Here is a 19,791-nt window from a genome sequence, read left to right as displayed (position 1 = left end):
CAAGTCGGTCATGTGTTTTGCGTTCGGTTCGGGTAGTTCTGTCGTCAAACCGAAGGCAATGAATTAGAATCTTGAATCTGTTTATGGACATAACAAGGCTAAATTTTTCAACTCCATCCCCATCTTTACCCCAAAGTTCCTCCAAACTTTGTCTATTTGCCCTATAAGCTCCTGCAAGGTACAGTAATCCAAAAAAAGCACGCAGTTCTATTTCATCTGTGGGCTTGATGGTTCTGTTGCAGATGTACTTGTCCTTTATAATGTCTATATATTGGTTGGTATATGTGACAATAGAGTCCAGAATGTCATCTGTAAATATACTGTTCCAACATTCAACTGCAGTTTTTGCATTACGTGCAGTTCCTATTACTGCAGGAAGGTGAGTAATAATGTTTAAAGGTTCCCTACGTTTTTTCTGGAATCGCTTCTTGTTCCATTTAGTATTTTTATCTTTTCCAATATAATATGATCCAACTTCTTCATCCTCACCACTGTCACCATCTTGCTCTGTTTCAGAATCCAGGACACATTCTTCCACCTCATCATGAGAATCAATCTCACTTTCCTCTCCTAAATCCTCATTCAGTGTGAGGTCTCTATCATCTAACAGCATGTTTGTTACTTCCTCAACATCAAGTTGTTTGGATAAATTGTACATTTTCCTCTCCATTTCAGCAGATAATCTGAAGCAAGAGAAGGAATATGTTAGGGAACTACTGTATATGCCTGAGCAGCACACTTTCTTTTATAAAATCTCCCTTATTTCTATGAAATATCCTCACATTTTGTGCTATACATTCATAAAACAAGCTAAATAAACTATTGTGATGAATAAAAACATAAAATACCAACCTCACTGAATGTGACGTATTCACATACAATGAGCCTGAGAGATCTGTGCAGCTATATCCTCTCCCCTGAAGCTCTGAAATCCAACTGTGATATCAGGTTTCACAGACCTTCAAGAGACAGGAGACTACCTGGAGGGAGGGGGTTTCCTCACAATCTGGTGAGGAAGGAGAAATGAAAGTAAAAGAGAAGCGCCTGTCAGATCAGTTGTATGTGACGGAGGGTTAACGTTTGGATGCAATTACTTAATATATACCGTACATATTCTTAGACTTGTAAGTGACAATCCTGATAATTACTGGCACATATTAAAGGAATACAAAAAGCAAGGAATGATATCAAATAAAGAAACACTAGTACTCACCTGTAAAATCCTCTGCAGTTCCAGCTCTTCTTATTGTCCCGCACTGATTAGATGTGCAAGACAAGGGACAGACCAGCAGAGACCACCGGCACAGCAGGACAGCTAACAAGTGATTTTACAACATTCCTTGCTCTCTGATAGTTTTTTATTCTTGGACAACTCTTATTAATTACAAGATGGAGGCCCGATGCCATCGCACCGGGAGGGCGGTAATGTGACGATGGGGCAGGCTTTGCAGAGTTGAGAATCTCTCCTCCCCCATGTGCTCACCCACCTATCCTCTCTCTCGTTCCCCATGTGCTGACTTCTCCCGTCTGTGCTCTCTTCTTTGACCTGTCTACCCCATGTGCTATCCCCAATGTCTGCTGTCTCTCCTTCATGTGCTGTGTTCTCCCCTCATGTGCATGATACATTTTGTGAGGTAAAATATTGTTTGAAAACAGTCAGTGAAATATTTTACCTGACAAAATAAATCCTCTGTGATTCCCTGCTGTAATGTCAGTATTGTCTTTAGCTTCCTCCCCTGCCCAGCAGATGTGGTATTCTCCGTACACGGTCAGACGCAGACAAATTTTAAAATGAACTTTTGTTCGTGGGAAAACCCCTGTAATGTGACCGGCTTCCTCTGCCTGTATACATGTCGCGCATCTGCCACCGGGATCAGCCGAATGATTCACTGCGCCTGGGCGGAATTCGCGCAGGCGCAGTATATCACTAGTATAGCCCCTAAGGCACCACCCGTATTTAGTATCCCGATATATCTTCTTTTAGGGATTCAGCCAGGGTTAATAGGGGCAGCCGCCGAGGAGCGGGGGCGCCATTTGCGTTCAAGAGGGTGCCAACCTCCGCTGACAGGTAGGGAGACTCGGTTAGGGACTCCTTAGGGTGTATTAGCCTTAGTTTCAGGCGTTATACTTTAGCATTAGGGATTGGTACGGTCAGACCGTTTGTCTTTACTGGTGAATCACTACCTGGTGTTTTTTCTCTTTTTTGGTCCCGAGTTTGGTTAGGCCATGTATTGGGTGTTGTTTGTGGTATAGTATCTTTATACATGTAGAGGGACTTATAGGGCATTAAGGGTGAGTCGACGGTGAGCGGGGGCGCCATATTGCGTCCAAGAGGGTGCCAACCTCCGCAGACAGGCAGGGAATATTTGTAGGGACGTGTAGGGTTTTTGCTATCGGCCCCGTTGTCCCTCCCACCCTTTGCCCTTTACAATCTTTTTGGGCCAGGTTTTTAATTGACCCACCCCCATTTAGAGGGGTCTGGGTGTTGTGTCAGTCTTTTATCCTTATTTTGTTTAATAAAGTTTATTGGATAGATTAGTTTTCTTTGTTTTTCGCAGTATATCAGACCACCGCCATCTTTGTGCACAGATCGCGGCAGTCATATAAAAACTGTGCATGCGCTCCTCCTGTACAAAGATGGCGGCGGTCAGCGAATCATTCAGCTGATCCCGGCGGCGGCGTGTTCGCGACGGTGTTCCACTGGCCAAGAGGCTGCATATGGTGTATTCAGTGTGCGTGTGGTGCGTACGGCGTATACAGTGTGTGTGTTGCGTACAGTATATACAGTGTGTGTGTGTGTGTGTGTGTGTGTGTTGCGACGGAGTTCCACTGGTGGTACTGCGCAAGACGCTGTTTCCATTATGGAGGTTGGGGAACTTCCACTGTTTGGAATTCTGGGATCCAGACACATCTGGACTGAACAGGATGTGAAGACATTATAAGGTATGTATATGTTAAGATGTAAAGAATGAGGCCCTATAACCACCAGACAGACACACATATATTACAACTATACACACAGACTTGTGATGACACACAGATATATACTATATACAGGAGAGATGACACACAGGTATATACTATATAGAGGAGATGACATACAGGTACATATATATACAGGAGGAGATGACATACAGGTATATACTATATACAGGAGGAGATGACACACAGGTATATACTATATACAGGAGCAGATGACCTACAGGTATATACTATACACAGGAGGAGATGACATACAGGTATATGCTATATATAGATGACATGCAGGTATATACTATATACAGGAGGAGATGACACACAGATATATACTATATACAGGGGAGATGTGTTGTGAATTCTGTTGTCAAGCTCCCTCCTGTGGTCATGAATGGTACTCCGGCTGGTTCTGTCCATGGGCTTCCTCTGGTGGTTGTGAGTGGGGCTGCGGCTTCTGAGTTTCCTTCCACAGGTGACGAGGTTAATTCGTTAGCTGGCTGCTCTATTTAACTCCACTTAGACCATTGCTCCATGCCACCTGTCAATGTTCCAGTATTGGTCTGTTCGCTTCTGGATCGTTCTTGTGACCTGTCTTCTCCAGCAGAAGCTAAGTTCCTGCTTGTTTTTCTCTTGTTTGCTATTTTTCTGTCCAGCTTGCTATTTTGATTTTTGTCTTGCTTGCTGGAAGCTCTGGGATGCAGAGGGAGCGCCTCCGCACCGTGAGTCGGTGCGGAGGGTCTTTAGCGCCCTCTGCGTGTTTTTTTTGTAGTTTTTGTGCTTGTGGGGCTGAAAGGTGCATAAGTGATAACATTACTTACAACACTAACTATAGTCAGGTATAACACAACTTACATCATTATAGAGGGCAGAGCCACACAATCATGTGTAGTATAACACAGCCAAGAAATCGCACAGCCCCACCACAATGTGCTGCATAATGTAAGGTGTGCCCTAGGTGACTGCGAGGCGGTGTGATACCGCGTCGTACTGTATGCGTCTGTAGGGCGGTGCGATACCGCGTCACACTGTATGCGTCTGTGGGGCGGTGTGAAAACGCGTCATACTGTACGCATCTGTGGGGTGGTGCGATACCGCGTCATACTGTACGCATCTGTGGGGTGGTGCGATACCGCGTCATACTGTACGCGTCTGTGGGGCGGTGCGATACCGCTTCATACTGTACGCGTCTGTGGGGCGGTGCGATACCGCATCATACTGTACGTGACTGTGGGGCGGTGCGATACCGGGTTATACTGTACGTGACTGTGGGGCGGTGCGATACCGCGTTATACTGTACGTGACTGTGGGGCAGTGCGATACCGCGTTATACTGTACGTGACTGTGGGGCGGTGCGATACCGCATCATACTGTACATGACTGTGGGGCGGTGCGATACCGCGTTATACTATACGTGACTGTGGGGCGGTGCGATACCACGTTATACTGTACGTGACTGTGGGGCGGTGCGATACCGCGTTATACTGTACGTGACTGTGGGGCGGTGCGATACCGCGTTATACTGTACGTGACTGTGGGGCGGTGCGATACCGCATTATACTGTACGTGACTGTGGGGCGGTGCGATACTGCGTCATACTGTGTGACTGTGGGGCCGTGCGATACCGCGTCATACTGTACGCGACTGTGGGGCCGTGTGTGATACCGCGTCATTGTACACCACTGTGGGTCGGTGCAATACCGCGTCATACTGTACGTGACTGTGGGGCCGTGCGATACCGCGTCATACTGTACGCGACTGTGGGGCTGTGTGTGATACCCCGTCATTGTACACCACTGTGGGTCGGTGCAATACCGCGTCATACTGTACGTGACTGTGGGGCCGTGCGATACCGCGTCATACTGTACGCGACTGTGGGGCTGTGTGTGATACCCCGTCATTGTACACCACTGTGGGTCGGTGCGATACCGCGTCATACTGTACACGACTGTGGGGCGGTGTGATACCGCGTCATACTGTAGACCACTGTGGGGAGGTGCGATACCGCGTCATACTGTCAACGACTGTGGGGCGGTGCGATACCGCATTTCAAAAACCTGACCTGCACATCCAAACATAGACTAAGTGTGAACAGGTGCTGAACCTAGAGTCGCCAACTCGTATATAGTTAAATAAATAAGGCAGCACACTGCAGCGCTAGAACATACAAACTTGAAATACGAAATTTGAACTGCATTACTGCACTAGAAATATGAAAAACGAGAGCGTTTAGCGCATAAAAATGGCCAATTTTATGTGTACCTGGTAGCCACTTTACGGCATCTCTCTTATACCAGGTCCTACGCTTGCCTTACCTCGCTGAGAATAAACGTCTACATCTGAATGGGTACATGTGAAACCTCTTCCTAGACTAAAATTCTCTCTCTCTATGGAGGGGCATTGGACCTGCTGTAATTAAAACACCTGTGGCTAGAAGGCGGAGTGCACGATCAGAAGGCTAGAGAATACATTGCACTCCGTCGTGCACTCCGCCTTCTAGCCACAGGTGTTTTAATTACAGCAGGTCCAATGCCCCTCCATAGAGACAGAGAATTTTAGTCTAGGAAGAGGTTTCACATGTACCCATTCAGATGTAGATGTTTATTCTCAGCGAGGTAAGGCAAGCGTAGGACCTGGTATAAGAGAGATGCCGTAAAGTGGCTACCAGGTACACATACAATTGGCCATTTTTATGCGCTAAACGCTCTCATTTTTCATATTTCTAGTGCAGTAATGCAGTTCAAATTTCGTACTTCAAGTTTGTATGTTCTAGCGCTGCAGTGTGCTGCCTTATTTATTTAACTATATACGAGTTGGCGACTCTAGGTTCAGCACCTGTTCACACTTAGTCTATGTTTGGATGTGCAGGTCAGGTTTTTGAAATGTATTCTCTAGCCTTCTGATCGTGCACTCCGCCTTCTAGCCACAGGTGTTTTAATTACAACAGGTCCAATGCCCCTCCATAGAGAGAGAGAATTTTAGTCTAGGAAGAGGCTTCACATGTACCCATTCAGATGTAGACGTTTATTCTCAGCGAGGTAAGGCAAGCGTAGGACCTGGTATAAGAGAGATGCCGTAAAGTGGCTACCAGGTACACATAAAATTGGCCATTTTTATGCGCTAAACGCTCTCATTTTTCATATTTCTAGTGCAGTAATGCAGTTCAAATTTCGTATTTCAAGTTTGTATGTTCTAGCTCTGCAGTGTGGTGCGATACCGCGTCATACTGTACGCGACTGTGGGGTGGTGCGATACCGAGTCATACTGTACACGACTGTGGGGTGGTGCGATACCGCGTCATACTGTACACGACTGTGGGGTGGTGCGATACCGCGTCATACTGTACACGACTGTGGGGCGGTGCGATACCGCGTCATACTGTACGCGACTGTGGGGCGGTGCGATACCGCGTCATACTGTACGCGACTGTGGGGCGGTGCGATACCGCGTCATACTGTACGCGACTGTGGGGCGGTGCGATACCGAGTCATACTGTACGCGACTGTGGGGTTGTGCGATACCGAGTCATACTGTACACGACTGTGGGGTGGTGCGATACCGCGTCATACGGTACGCGACTGTGGGGCGGTGCGATACCGAGTCATACTGTACGCGACTGTGGGGCAGTGCGATACCGCGTCATACTGTACGCGACTGTGGGGCGGTGCGATACCGAGTCATACTGTACACGACTGTGGGGTGGTGCGATACCGCGTCATACTGTACGCGACTGTGGGGCGGTGCGATACCGAGTCATACTGTACGCGACTGTGGGGTGGTGCGATACCGAGTCATACTGTACACGACTGGGGTGGTGCGATACCGCGTCATACTGTACGCGACTGTGGTGGTGCGATACCGCGTCATACTGTACGCGACTGTGGGGTGGTGCGATACCGCGTCATACTGTACGCGACTGTGGGGTGGTGCGATACCGCATCATACTGTACGCGACTGTGGGGTGGTGCGATACCGAGTCATACTGTACACGACTGTGGGGTGGTGCGATACCGCGTCATACTGTACACGACTGTGGGGTGGTGCGATACCGCGTCATACTGTACGCGACTGTGGTGGTGCGATACCGCGTCATACTGTACGCGACAGTGGGGTGGTGCGATACCGAGTCATACTGTACACGACTGTGGGGCGGTGCGATACCGCGTCATACTGTACGCGACTGGGGTGGTGCGATACTGAGTCATACTGTACACGACTGTGGGGCAGTGCGATACCGCGTCATACTGTACGCGACTGTGGGGTGGTGCGATACCGAGTCATACTGTACACGACTGTGGGGTGGTGCGATACCGAGTCATACTGTACACGACTGTGGGGCGGTGCGATACCGCGTCATACTGTACGCGACTGGGGTGGTGCGATACTGAGTCATACTGTACACGACTGTGGGGCAGTGCGATACCGCGTCATACTGTACGCGACTGTGGGGTGGTGCGATACCGAGTCATACTGTACACGACTGTGGGGCGGTGCGATACCGAGTCATACTGTACACGACTGTGGGGCGGTGCGATACCGAGTCATACTGTACGCGACTGTGGGGTGGTGCGATACCGAGTCATACTGTACGCGACTGTGGGGTGCTGCGATACCGAGTCATACTGTACGTGACTGTGGGGCGGTGCCCTATATAATGATGCAAGTTGTGTTATACCTGACTATTTTGGGGTGATCTATCAGCAGTGTAATAAATAACGATGGACCTTACATAACATTCGGCCCTGCAGCACTTCTATAAGTTCTGCATTTAATTATGAGCTGTTATACATGAGTGATGGTTAGAAGCTGGGCTGGGTACGTGTCCTTCTCTGCAGACACACAGGAAGCTTTCTACTTCACCTATCACTCATAATGAAGCATGCCTATCATGTTCCATCAGATAAGACCAGGGCGCATGTGGCTGAGCCGCCGGGTTTATCAGGGGCATCATGCTGTAAAATGCCATACAGGACCAAACTAGCAAATATGACAACAAATAAGCAGAGCGGACATGACTGCAGGACAAGTACAGCTCAGCTGCATGGCCTCATGCCCATCCCCGGCACTGCGGGGCAGCAGCAATCTCTTCTCCGGCATCAGCCTCTCCCACTGGGGCAGGGTTACACTGAAATTTCAAGTTTGACCAAAATCAATATTGTGGGCAACTGAAATGGCAAATTAATTCATTAATCACCCATCAGTAGGTATAACATGGGCTACGCACTTAACCTCTCTGCACCGCAGTGGGTGAGAACTGTAAAAATCTGCAGAAAGAAAGGATAACTGTGCTCCAAGTATCGATTCCTGAGAGAAGCCATCTACAGTATGTGAAAAAAGCAAATCTGACCCCAGGCCTACACTTCACACTGGTCAGTACCTTCCTGCATGTCGCTGCAGCCACCCAGGAAAGTGCAGAGATGTATAATCATCTGGAAAATACTGTCTGACCCCAGATATACGCTGCCCACCCAGGTTTACTATGGCCACCGCAATAGCCAGCATTAATCATGTTGCATAAATCAACAGAACAAGCAAATGTAACAAACTTGGAAAAATCTCTTTGCAAAATATAATTCTTATTCTTCACTTATAAGCCACTTCTCCCTCTGCCTCCTGGGCTCATCAGCTGAGAAATAGCTCAAATCCATCTTGGTCAAAGCAAGACAGACGGTGGACTCACTGAGGGATCACACTACAGCTGCCTACTGGAGTCTGTGGAGAGTGGAGTGGGACAGACAGCAGCACAGACACACAGACAGACCCCTGCAGACACTTGTTAGTTAAGGTACCGTCACATTAAGCGACGCTGCAGCGATATAGGTAACGATGCCGATCGCTGCAGTGTCGCTGTGTGGTCGCTGGAGAGCTGTCACACAGACAGCTCTCCAGCGACCAACGATGCCGAAGTCCCCTGGTAACCAGGGTAAACATCGGGTTACTAAGTGCAGGGCCGCGCTTAGTAACCCGATGTTTACCCTGGTTACCATTGTAAATGTAAAAAAAAAACAAACACTACATACTTACATTCCGGTGTCTGTCCCCCGGCCTCAGCTTCCCTGCACTGTCTCAGCGCCGGCCGGCCGTAAAGCACAGCGGTGACGTCACCGCTGTGCTTTACAGCCGGCCGGCGCTCACAGTCACTGCGGGAAGCTGATGGCGAGGGGACAGACACCGGAAGTATGTACTGTTTTTTTTTTACATTTACAATGGTAACCAGGGTAAACATCAGGTTACTAAGCGCGGCCCTGCGCTTAGTAACCCGATGTTTACCCTGGTTACCAGTGAAGACATCGCTGAATCGGCGTCACACACGCCGATTCAGCGATGTCTGCGGGAGATCCAGCGACGAAATAAAGTTCTGAACTTTCTACTCCGACCAACGATGTCACAGCAGGATCCAGATCGCTGCTGCGTGTCAAACACAACGATATCGCTATCCAGGACGCTGCAACGTCACGGATCGCTAGCGATATCACTGTCAAGTCGCTCAGTGTGAAGGTACCTCAAGCGTTATTCTCACAACAGAGCTGGATTCACATCCGCGCTGTTCAGTATTGCTTTATGATGTCTTCTATGCTGCTTTTTCTGAACATGTGCTACATAGAGTCAAGACATCAGGACTCAGTCTATTTCTATGTGCAGTGTATGGGTAAAAAATAGCAACTAATCTTCACCCACTAGCTCACAGGTTAGTGAAAATTAGAGATAGAGGCTGCAGAGGGAAAATGTGGTGATTGATGAGTGAAGGATATAACGGCCAGAAATAGAGTATTCCTTATCTACAGGCATTACAGATTATTCTGAAAAGTTAACTGGAATGACAGTTATACTCTGGACAGCACAGACAGGTGATCACTGATGCCCGGCATGGCAGCGTATACACAGGTGATCACCGATGCCCGGCATGGCAGCGTATACACAGGTGATCACTGATGCCCAGCATGGCAGCGTATGCACAGGTGATCACCGATGCCCGGCATGGCAGCGTATACACAGGTGATCACCGATGCCCAGCATGGCAGCGTATGCACAGGTGATCACCGATGCCCAGCATGGCAGCATATACACAGGCGATACCTGACATCACAGTATATACAAAGGTGATCACCAATGCCTGCACAATCCAAACCTGCCAGACTGGTCCTGACATATTCATGAACTAGTACAGGAAACTATTTAATCGTTGTACATTCCAGAATACCTGAATACAATAATTGCACATGCAGGACAATGTGCCTGATGACATCTCACTTTACTACAATTCTCCACGTCCCCCATAGACGTTACCCACATCCTAGACCAGGGGGCAGTGATAGCAAAGAAATGAGAAAGCTGCTACTCCTCTACTACATTCAGCAGACCAAGAGATGAAAAAGGATTAGAAATTAATGTTTGCTGAGTGGGAATTTGTTGTCAGTCAGAAGAGGGGAATAAAACTCTCCTAGATGCCTCAGCGAGAACAAAATGATCAGACATGCTGAAATCCAACATGCCCAACACTTCTCTGCCCCAGCATCTGCTATCGGGGAGAGTGCGCACTCCAACACACCTTACCACCGATGTACTATATGTTAAGGTACCTTCACACATAACGATATCGTTAACGATATCGTTGCTTTTTGTGACGTAGCAACGATATCGTTAAGGAAATCGTTATGTGTGACAGCGACCAACGATCAGGCCCCTGCTGGGAGATCGTTGGTCGCTGAACAAAGTCCAGAACTTTATTTCGTCGCTGGATCTCCCATGGACATCGCTGGATCGGCGTGTGTGACACCGATCCAGCGATGTCTTCACTGGTAACCAGGGTAAACATCGGGTAACTAAGCGCAGGGCCGCGCTTAGTAACCCGATGTTTACCCTGGTTACCAGCGTAAAAGTAAAAAAAAAACAAACACTACATACTTACCTACCGCTGTCTGTCCCCGGCGCTGTGCTCTGCACTCCTCCTGTACTGGCTGTGAGCGTCGGTCAGCCGGAAAGCAGAGCGGTGACTTCACCGCTCTGCTTTCCGGCCGCTGTGCTCACAGCCAGACCAGAGAAGCAGAGCGCCGAGGACAGACAGCGGTAGGTAAGTATGTAGTGTTTGTTTTTTTACTTTAACGATGGTAACCAGGGTAAACATCGGGTTACTAAGCGCGGCCCTGCGCTTAGTAACCCGATGTTTACCCTGGCTACCGGCATCGTTGGTCGCTGGAGAGCTGTCTGTGTGACAGCTCTCCAGCGACCAAACAGCGACGCTGCAGCGATCCGGATCGTTGTCGGTATCGCTGCAGCGTCGCTTAATGTGAAGGGGCCTTTAGTCGTTCAGCGATTGTTCACACAGACTAACGAGCAATAATAGGAACAGAAGGATCGCTAATCACGACTAATATTTGCTCCAATATCACGTTTTCATCAGCACCTGCCCTGTTTACATGAGCAGACGCGCTGCCGAGGACAGCGATTTTCTCTTTGCCGGCATAAACAATCCATCACCCAACGAACAAGCTTATTGGGCGATTGCTGACATGTTTATATAGATGGATAGTTGGGAACGAGGAATGCTGCGATGTCTAAATGCACCATTGCTAGCTGCACAGCTCATTACAAAATTAACCAGTTCTAGACCAGGCCATTCTCCATCATCTCTGACATTATTATTATTATTATTATAGCGCTATTTATTCCATGGCACTTTACATGTGAGGAGGGGTATACATAATAAAAACAGGTACAATAATCTTGAATAATACAAGTCACAACTGGTACAGGAGGAGAGAGGACCCTGCCCGCGAGGGCTCACAATCTACAAATGGGACATATTCAGTATTTTTCAGAGCTCTAAAATGTGTTCTTGTTTACGGTAAATATTCAAGTAATTTTTGCATTTTCTTTAGTGATATGTGGGGTTTCATTTTTATGTTGTTGTTTTTTTTGCTCATGTTGAGAGGTATTGGGGAAAAAAAAGAAAGTACGGTAAATGTTTGTCAATATTACAAAAAAAAAGGTTGTCCACCAAAAGACCACTAAAACACATTGTAAATTTTAAAACACATAAAGAAGCACATTTAGGAATGGGTCTTCTATACATCACATCCACTGTGCTTTTGTACAAAAGAAAATGGCAGAACTGCAATTGGTTCCTCAATGGAGGTCTGTAAACAATGAGAACATACACTAAAGCTATTTGTCACTCCTATAACCTCTTCACGACATGCGCCGTACATGTACAGCACATGTCATGTCTCTCCCTTTGATGTGGGCTTCAGGATTCATAAAAAGAATTAAACCAATTGGTAAACGGCATAGCGGGAAAAAAAAAAGTCAAAATGCCAGAATTACGTTTTTGTAGTCACCGCAACTTTGCATTAAAATGCAATAACAGGCGATCAAAAAATTGTATCTACACCAAAATGGTATCAATAGAAATATCAGCTCGGTGCCAAGAAAATAAGTGCTCACCCAAACCGAGATCACAAAAATGGCGACACTACGGGTCTCGGAATATGAAGAATTTTTTTTTTTTTTTTTTTAACCTTGGATTTTTTTTTTTCACCACTTAAATAAAAAAGAACCTAGACATGTTTGTTGTCTATGAACTGGTAATGACCTGAAGAATCATAATGGCAGTTCAGTTTTAGCATTTGGTGAACATGGTTAAAAAAAAAAAAAAAATTTTAAACTTGTAGAATTGCACTTTTTTTTGCAATTTCACTGCACTTGGAATGTTTTTCTCATTTTCTGTTACAAGACATGCTAAAACCAATGGTGTCATTGAGAAGTACAACTTGTACTGCAAAAAACAAGCCCTCACATGGCCATACTGATGGAAAATAAATTATGGCTATGGGAAGAAGGGGAGCGAAAACAAAAAAGGGCTGCGGCGAGAAGGGGTTTAAACGCTTCAGAGTTTGGATACCGTGAAGCGATTAAGGCCGGGATCACACATGCGAGAAACACGTCCGTGTCTCGCATGTGAAATCCAAGCTCTGGCGCCGGCACTTCAGAGCGGAGCGTGCGGCCGCATAGGAACACATGGAGCCGCACGCTCCGCTCTGGAGTGCCGGCGCCAGAGCTTGGATTTCACATGCGAGACACGGACGTGTTTCTCGCATGTGTGATCCCAGCCTAAGAGATGTGACCTCTCCATTCTGTGGACGGCTTCTGATTGCCAACCGCCCGCCCTCTATATTCATAGTAAAGCCGCCACCGGCAGAGCTGCTACAGGAACGGTGGTAAAGCAACCTCAGGAAAACCACCGCTAGCCTCCTCCTGAAGTGGCTGACCTGGGAACACTCGGCCAAACGATGCCGTGCGCACATGACCCAAGAACGTTTATTTCATGAAGCGTCTTTTGGGCAGTGCCAAGTTTGGGGCAGATTCCTTTAGAGTAGTGACGGGTTTGACATGTCGCTGTCCTGCAAGGAGAAACGTTAACGGCTTGGATCCTAGTCAGACGCCTCTCTCCCAGCCAAACCAGATCTCACACTTTGCACTGATGAGGGGCAGTACCCCAAAACACAGTTTTTGCAAATTGAGATTTTGGCTTTTATCCAAAGTCATGTGACCAGGCTCGTTAGAGAGTCGATAATAATTTGTAGGATTGCTACCTCCTATAGGTGGCGCTAGAGTTCTAGTCCTCTCCCTCTCTGAACAGACAGTTTGCAAAGAAGTGACACGCACACTCCCCCAAACTGGCGTTTTTCAAAACCTGAAGTGGAAAAAGAACACTTAAAGACCGAGAATATGATAAAGTGATTTTACAATAGAAATTAATACAAAGTCTATCAACTTTTGAGCTATTTTCCAACCATTTTTTGAGGATCAGCTCCAAAAAACACAGTGTGAACATACCCCGAGAGGTCCCTTGTCCACAACAGACAAATCATAGTGTCCAATCACCAGCAGCAATCATCATCGGGACTGATGGTCCATCACGTTGGGAAATAATCTCTTCATCAGGGAAACATCTGCACATCTGGCTCTAAACAGGGGAAACACAGATCCACACAAGTCCATTCACACACATCTATTTTCTATGCGCCGTATCCGAGAAAAACTCTGTGCATATGTTATTCTAGTATATTCGTGTCTATGGAAGATAGACAAACCAGAAGGCTCACAGGACCGGCCGTGTATTATTTGGATTTCCCTGATGTGGGTTTTTATCTTTTAGCCTTCGCAAAATCGGACACGATCGTCTGAGAGGAGCCCAAGACCTCATTCCGATGTCCCCATTATAATGTATAGGACTGTTCACAACTCTGCTTCTTTGTGGACTACGTCGCTGAAAAAAAAAGAAATCACAGACACAAGCCTGAGTCTCGGATCAAAATACCCTGCACAAGTCTATAAGCCCATGGAAAATCGCGGACAGCACGCAGATGACATCAGTCTACAGTCCGTGTGTCGTCCGTGACGCTGCAAAGAGGAGACGCTGGAAAAGATATTTATTTTGCATACGATAAAACCACTGATGAAAGTAAAAACTGAACAAACACAGATGAAAAGCTGATGCTTTTTTGTCTGTATGAGAGGAATCACCGGTGTCTGAATGACGTCTTACCTGTGATTGTAGCAGCACAATATTTAGTGTTGTGAGGCCACAGCCATCATATTGCACTAGTCTAAGGGTATGTGCACACGTTGCGGAAAGGTGTGCGGATTTTTCCACACTGATTTTGGTAAATCCGTAGGAAATCCGCACTGCAGAATTACCGTGGATTTTCCGTGTTTTTTATCACGTGGATTCCTATAGAGGAGCAGGTGTAAACCACTGTGGAATCCACACAAAGAATTGACATGTTGATAAATAAACAACGCTACGTTTCCGCGCGGTCTGGTCCACAGCATGTGCACAGCGGATTTTGTTTTCCATAGGTTTACATGGTACTGTAGAACGCATGGAAAACTGCTACAAATCCGCAGCGTCAAATCCACTGTGGATCCGCAGGCAAATCCGCAGCGTGTGCACATAGCCTAAAGCTAGTTTCACATTTGCGGAGGGCTGTGTAGTTCCGCCGTTAAGCCCCGCCCACTGATGCACCTCTTACTTCAGCTCCGCCTACGTCGGCATGTGTCCTGCGTACCTATCTTTAACATTGCTAGGCAAAAAACGGAAGGCAGCACTCCAATAGGTAATGAAGGTGAAAAAAGCTGTGAAGTTTATTTCAGACCCACATCTCGCGACGTTTCGGCTCGCTCTGAGCCTTTCTCAAGCCAGAGTCAGAGCGAGCCGAAACGTCGCGAGATGTGGGTCTGAAATAAACTTCACAGCTTTTTTCACCTTCATTACCTATTGGAGTGCTGCCTTCCGTTTTTTGCCTAGCATATTACTTGGATGGACATGAGGACGGTCTTTTCTAGGAGGCCTGGCACCCATTGGTGAGCGTTGTGCTGCACTCATTTTTCTTTATCTATCTTTAACATTGAGTACGCAGGCCATGCGGATGTATGCAGATGCCTCTGCATGCGTCGTTTTGACACTGCGCCGACTTGCGTCGAACGCAACATGTTGAATTTTGTTGCAGTCGACGCATGCGGAGGCATCTGCATACATCCGCATGGCCTGCGTACCTAATGTTAAAGATAGGGTACGCAGGAGCAGAAGGGAGAGGCGCGGTAGTGGACGGGGCTTAACGGAGGGACTACACAGCCCTCCGCAAAGCCCTCGTCCACAAATGTGAGACTAGCCTAAGGGTATGTTCCCACGGTCAGTAAAGGTAACGTCACACATAACGATATCGTTAACGATATCGTAGCAATGTCACGCTTTTGGTGACATAGCAACGATCTCACTAACGATCTCGTTATGTGTGACAGCGACCAACGATCAGGCCCCTGCTGGGAGATCGTTGGTCGTTGGGGAATGATCAGGACCATTTTTTGGTCGCTGATCACCCGCTGTCATCGCTGGATCGGTGTGTGTGACGCCGATCTAGCGATGTGTTCACTTGTAACCAGGGTAAATATTGGGTTACTAAGTGCAGGGCCGCGCTTAGTAACCCAATATTTACCCTGGCTACCATTGTAAAAGTTAAAAAAAAAAAAACTACATACTCACATTCTGATGTCTGTCACGACCCCCGGCGTCCACAGGGTTAAAACTGCTTTCGGCAGGAGCGCTGCTAATGTGTCAGCGCCGGCCGTAAAGCAGAGCACAGCGGTGACGTCACCAATGTTACTGCCGGCGCTGACAAGTCAGTGCAGGGAACCTCTGCATTAGCAGCGCTCTTGCCGAAAGCAGTTTTAACCCTGTGGATGCCGGCGGGGGACGTGACAGACATCAGAATGTGAGTATGTAGTGTTTTTTTTTTTTTACTTTTACAATGGTAACCAGGGTAAATATCGGGTTACTAAGCGCAGGCCTGCACTTAGTAACCCAATGTTTACCCTGGTTACCCGGGGACTTCGGCATCGCTGAAGACAGTTTCAACGATGCCGAAGTCTTTCCCAGGATCGTTGGTCACTGGAGAGAGCCGTCTGTGTGACAGCTCCCCAGCGACCACACAACGACTTACCAACGATCACGGCTAGGTCGTATCGCTGGTCGTGATCGTTCGTAAGTCGTTTAGTGTGACTAAAGCTTAAGCGTTGCAGGTTGGATGCTGTGTACATCCGTAGCGTCCAGATGTAACAGCATAGTGGAGGGGATTTCAATAAATCCCATGTCCACTATACGTTCAGAGACGCCTACGGCTTCCCTGCGGAGACGGACATGCGGCGCGTCTTTCCAGACCGCAGCATGTCTATTTACATTGCCGAGACCCTCAGTTTCCGCTGCGTAAATTACCCATTCACTATCATTAGATGCAGTAAAACCAAGCTATCTTCTTAATCACATGCGTATTAAGTACAGGAACGCAGCATACTACACCTGCTCCTCAATAGGAATCCGCAGGTGTAAAAACGCTGGCGAAATCCGCACAAAATCCGCAACGTGTGCACATACCCCAAGAGGCCAGCGGACCACCTGTGGCCATGGCATCTTATACTATGTACAGAGAAGTTTCAGGGGTCTGGATCTGATTTTGGAGTAGGGGGTTTCTTTCCACATCACATGTGCACATTTTCGGGCTTTCAGCAGACACGATCTCCCAGGTGCCGCACATGACATTGCTCATCGTGGCTTCTCTCACTGTTGTGTTTTGGGTCACACCTGAACACTAATACATGTGGATTTTTGAGCTCTAAGGCTGCGTTCACACTGTTTTTACAGAGATGGTTTTTTAAGAAAAAAATGTTTGAGCACACGTGACGTCTTAGAAATCCCGATGACCCCACGACATTTTCAAGCAGCAGACACTGGGGAGATTTTCCTGAAGCGTCTTTTGTGTTGTTTTTGGCCGTTTTTCGCGACATATTTATTACCGGTGTATTCAGTGAGGTTTTTTCACTACATTGCATAATAAAGAAAAAAATGAGTATTTTATAAGCAATGAGTATGAAAAATGCTCAAAAGAACCTGCCGGCATCTTCAGGTTTTAGATTGACTTAACGCCAATGGGTGTTTTTTTTGTGGAGAGTTTCTATTAAAAAAAAGTAGGCAAAAATAAGTCACACCCTAAGCCCCTGTTCACACAGCACAGACCTGTCAGAAACAAAGCGGCCAGGAATGATGCCGCCGCAGACTGGCACCTTAGATACTGCGCGTCGTATTACAATCCGTGCGGATATTCCTGGCAGAATCTGCACGGTGTGACCCAAGCAGGCGATGGACCGCCATACGTTCCCATACCCAGATGCCAGGATGGGCACAGGCTACATGTCCAGCCACACTGTGCCCAGGGAAGGCTGGCAGACAGGGCTGCAGCTGGCACCTCTCCCTAGTAACAGTGCCCATACACCAGCTCCCATGCCTGCAGCTGAGGGGGGACTGCTGGGCACCCAGCTTTCCCAGGAGCAGGCACAAGTGGGGCACTTCCCAGTATGACAGGAGAGGGGCCGGCACCAGGCCATGCTGGACAATACGCCGGCTCCCAGCTGCCCCAGGTCAGCACAGAACCTGGCCTAGGCCCGGCCGCCCCGCGCTCCGTCCCCGCTCCTGGCCGCCAGTGTCAGTCCCCGGCCGGCAGCTGTGCCTGTGGAGCCGCCGCCGTACGGCGCAGGCCGGGCTCTCACTCACCATGTTGGTGCTCGGCCTCCCGGTGAGTGTGAGTGGTGCTCTCCGCTCTCACGGGCTCTCTACGATCTCGCTCATGCGCAATGATGCTGCGGCCTGCGGCACGTACGGAGGGATGAGGCCGGCACAGGAGGACAGTGCGCCGGGGACACAGCCGGAGAGGCCGCGGGGAGACAGTGCGACACAGGGGGCGGAGAGAGGGGACAGGGCAGTGCCAGTCATGGTGTCCGCAGTCACACGGTGTGGGGACGGCCTGTACCACTGGGGCCAAGGCTGTTATGTGCCAGCATGGCCGGTGGGCAGGGGTCTCCCACCTGGCATTCCGGGGGGCACCATGGACGACCACCTGCTACATACTCCACAAGGCCGGGTGCAGACGTCTGGGGGTCACCTAGGGGCTTCCAGACATGGAGCATCAGCCATTATAGTGTAGGGGCTGTTCACATGGCCTGCGGCTGAGACACAGAAATCACCCATAGAAGTGTATGGGCCTGCGCCAGTCCCAGACGGATGGCAGCGCTGGGCGAGCCAGGACTGCGGCCTCATCACACGTCTGTCTCACAAATAACGGACGATCATGTTGTTCCGAGCGCGGTGCTGGGGTCGTCAGTGTTTATGCGGACAGTCCCTGAAAATCAGACCGCACTCAGATGGCATCCGAGTGCAGGCCGATCTGTCACAGACCCGTACACTTGCATGGCCAGTTTTGATGACAGCGAGAGGCCGAACATGGAAGGAGAAACTGCAGGTTTATTTTTATTTCTGATGTTTGGCCGCGTGGTCTGATTGCTGTCCGTGTAATGAACACCTCATAGGCAGCCGGGGTCCAGTGTTATTTCATAGGACTCTTGAGATGACTTTTAGGCTACGTTCACACTAGGAATTTTTTCGGTAGCAAAACCTGCTCTCTGGGCAGGAAAGAAGCTGCAGAAAAGCAAGTTTTACTCCTTTTTTCTTGCATTTTTATCATGCTACATTTGTCTCTTGTGCATGCTGATAAAATTTAGTGCAAAACAAAAAATTCTCATTCTATTTAACCCCTTTACCCCCAAGGGTGGTTTGCACGTTAATGACCGGGCCAATTTTTACAATTCTGACCACTGTCCCTTTATGAGGTTATAACTCTGGAACGCTTCAACGGATCCCAGTGATTCTGACATTGTTTTCTCGTGACATATTGTACTTCATGATAGTGGTAAAATTTCTTTGATATTACCTGCGTTTATTTGTGAAAAAAACGGAAATTTGGCAAAAAAATGTGAAAATTTCGCAATTTTCCAACTTTGAATTTTTATGCAATTAAATCACAGAGATATGTCACACAAAATACTTAATAAGTAACATTTCCCACATGTCTACTTTACATCAGCACAATTTTGGAACCAAAACGCGGCCACATTAAAAACATTGCGTTTAGCGCTAAACGGGTTGCACTAACGCAATGTGACCCTAGCCTAAGGAACTTATCTAGAGGTGTGGTGAGCACTTTGACCCACCAAGTGCTTCACAGAAGTTTATAATGCAGAACCGTAAAAATAAAAAATCATTTTTTCACAAAAATTATCTTTTCACCCCCAATTTTTTATTTTCCCAAGGGTAAGAGAAGAAATTGGACCCCAAAAGTTGTTGTACAATTTGTCCTGAGTACGCTGATACCCCATATGTGGGGGTAAACCACTGTTTGGGCGCATGGGAGAGCTCGGAAGGGAAGGAGC

The 19,791-nt window shown here is 47.9% G+C and overlaps 1 protein-coding gene across 2 annotated transcripts in view; it reads right to left on the bottom strand.

The window, feature by feature from the left end:
- The window catches only part of DCUN1D1 (defective in cullin neddylation 1 domain containing 1), a 50,517-nt gene extending 32,099 nt beyond the window's left edge, over nt 1-18,418 (bottom strand). The window contains exon 1 of one of the 2 annotated variants that reach the window (XM_069727244.1): nt 18,080-18,418. In XM_069727244.1, the coding sequence (XP_069583345.1) occupies nt 18,080-18,082 (3 nt within the window). In that variant the 5' untranslated portion in view covers nt 18,083-18,418. Of the gene's footprint in view, nt 1-13,809; nt 13,948-18,079 lie in introns of those variants that run through there. The other variant, XM_069727245.1, reaches the window with a different exon arrangement.
- Between the last annotated feature and the right edge of the window lie 1,373 nt (nt 18,419-19,791).

The sequence above is a fragment of the Ranitomeya imitator genome, chromosome 5, assembly GCF_032444005.1.
Source record: "Ranitomeya imitator isolate aRanImi1 chromosome 5, aRanImi1.pri, whole genome shotgun sequence".
NCBI classification, from domain to species: Eukaryota; Metazoa; Chordata; class Amphibia; order Anura; family Dendrobatidae; genus Ranitomeya; species Ranitomeya imitator.
This window is presented reverse-complemented; position numbering and strand designations above follow the sequence as displayed.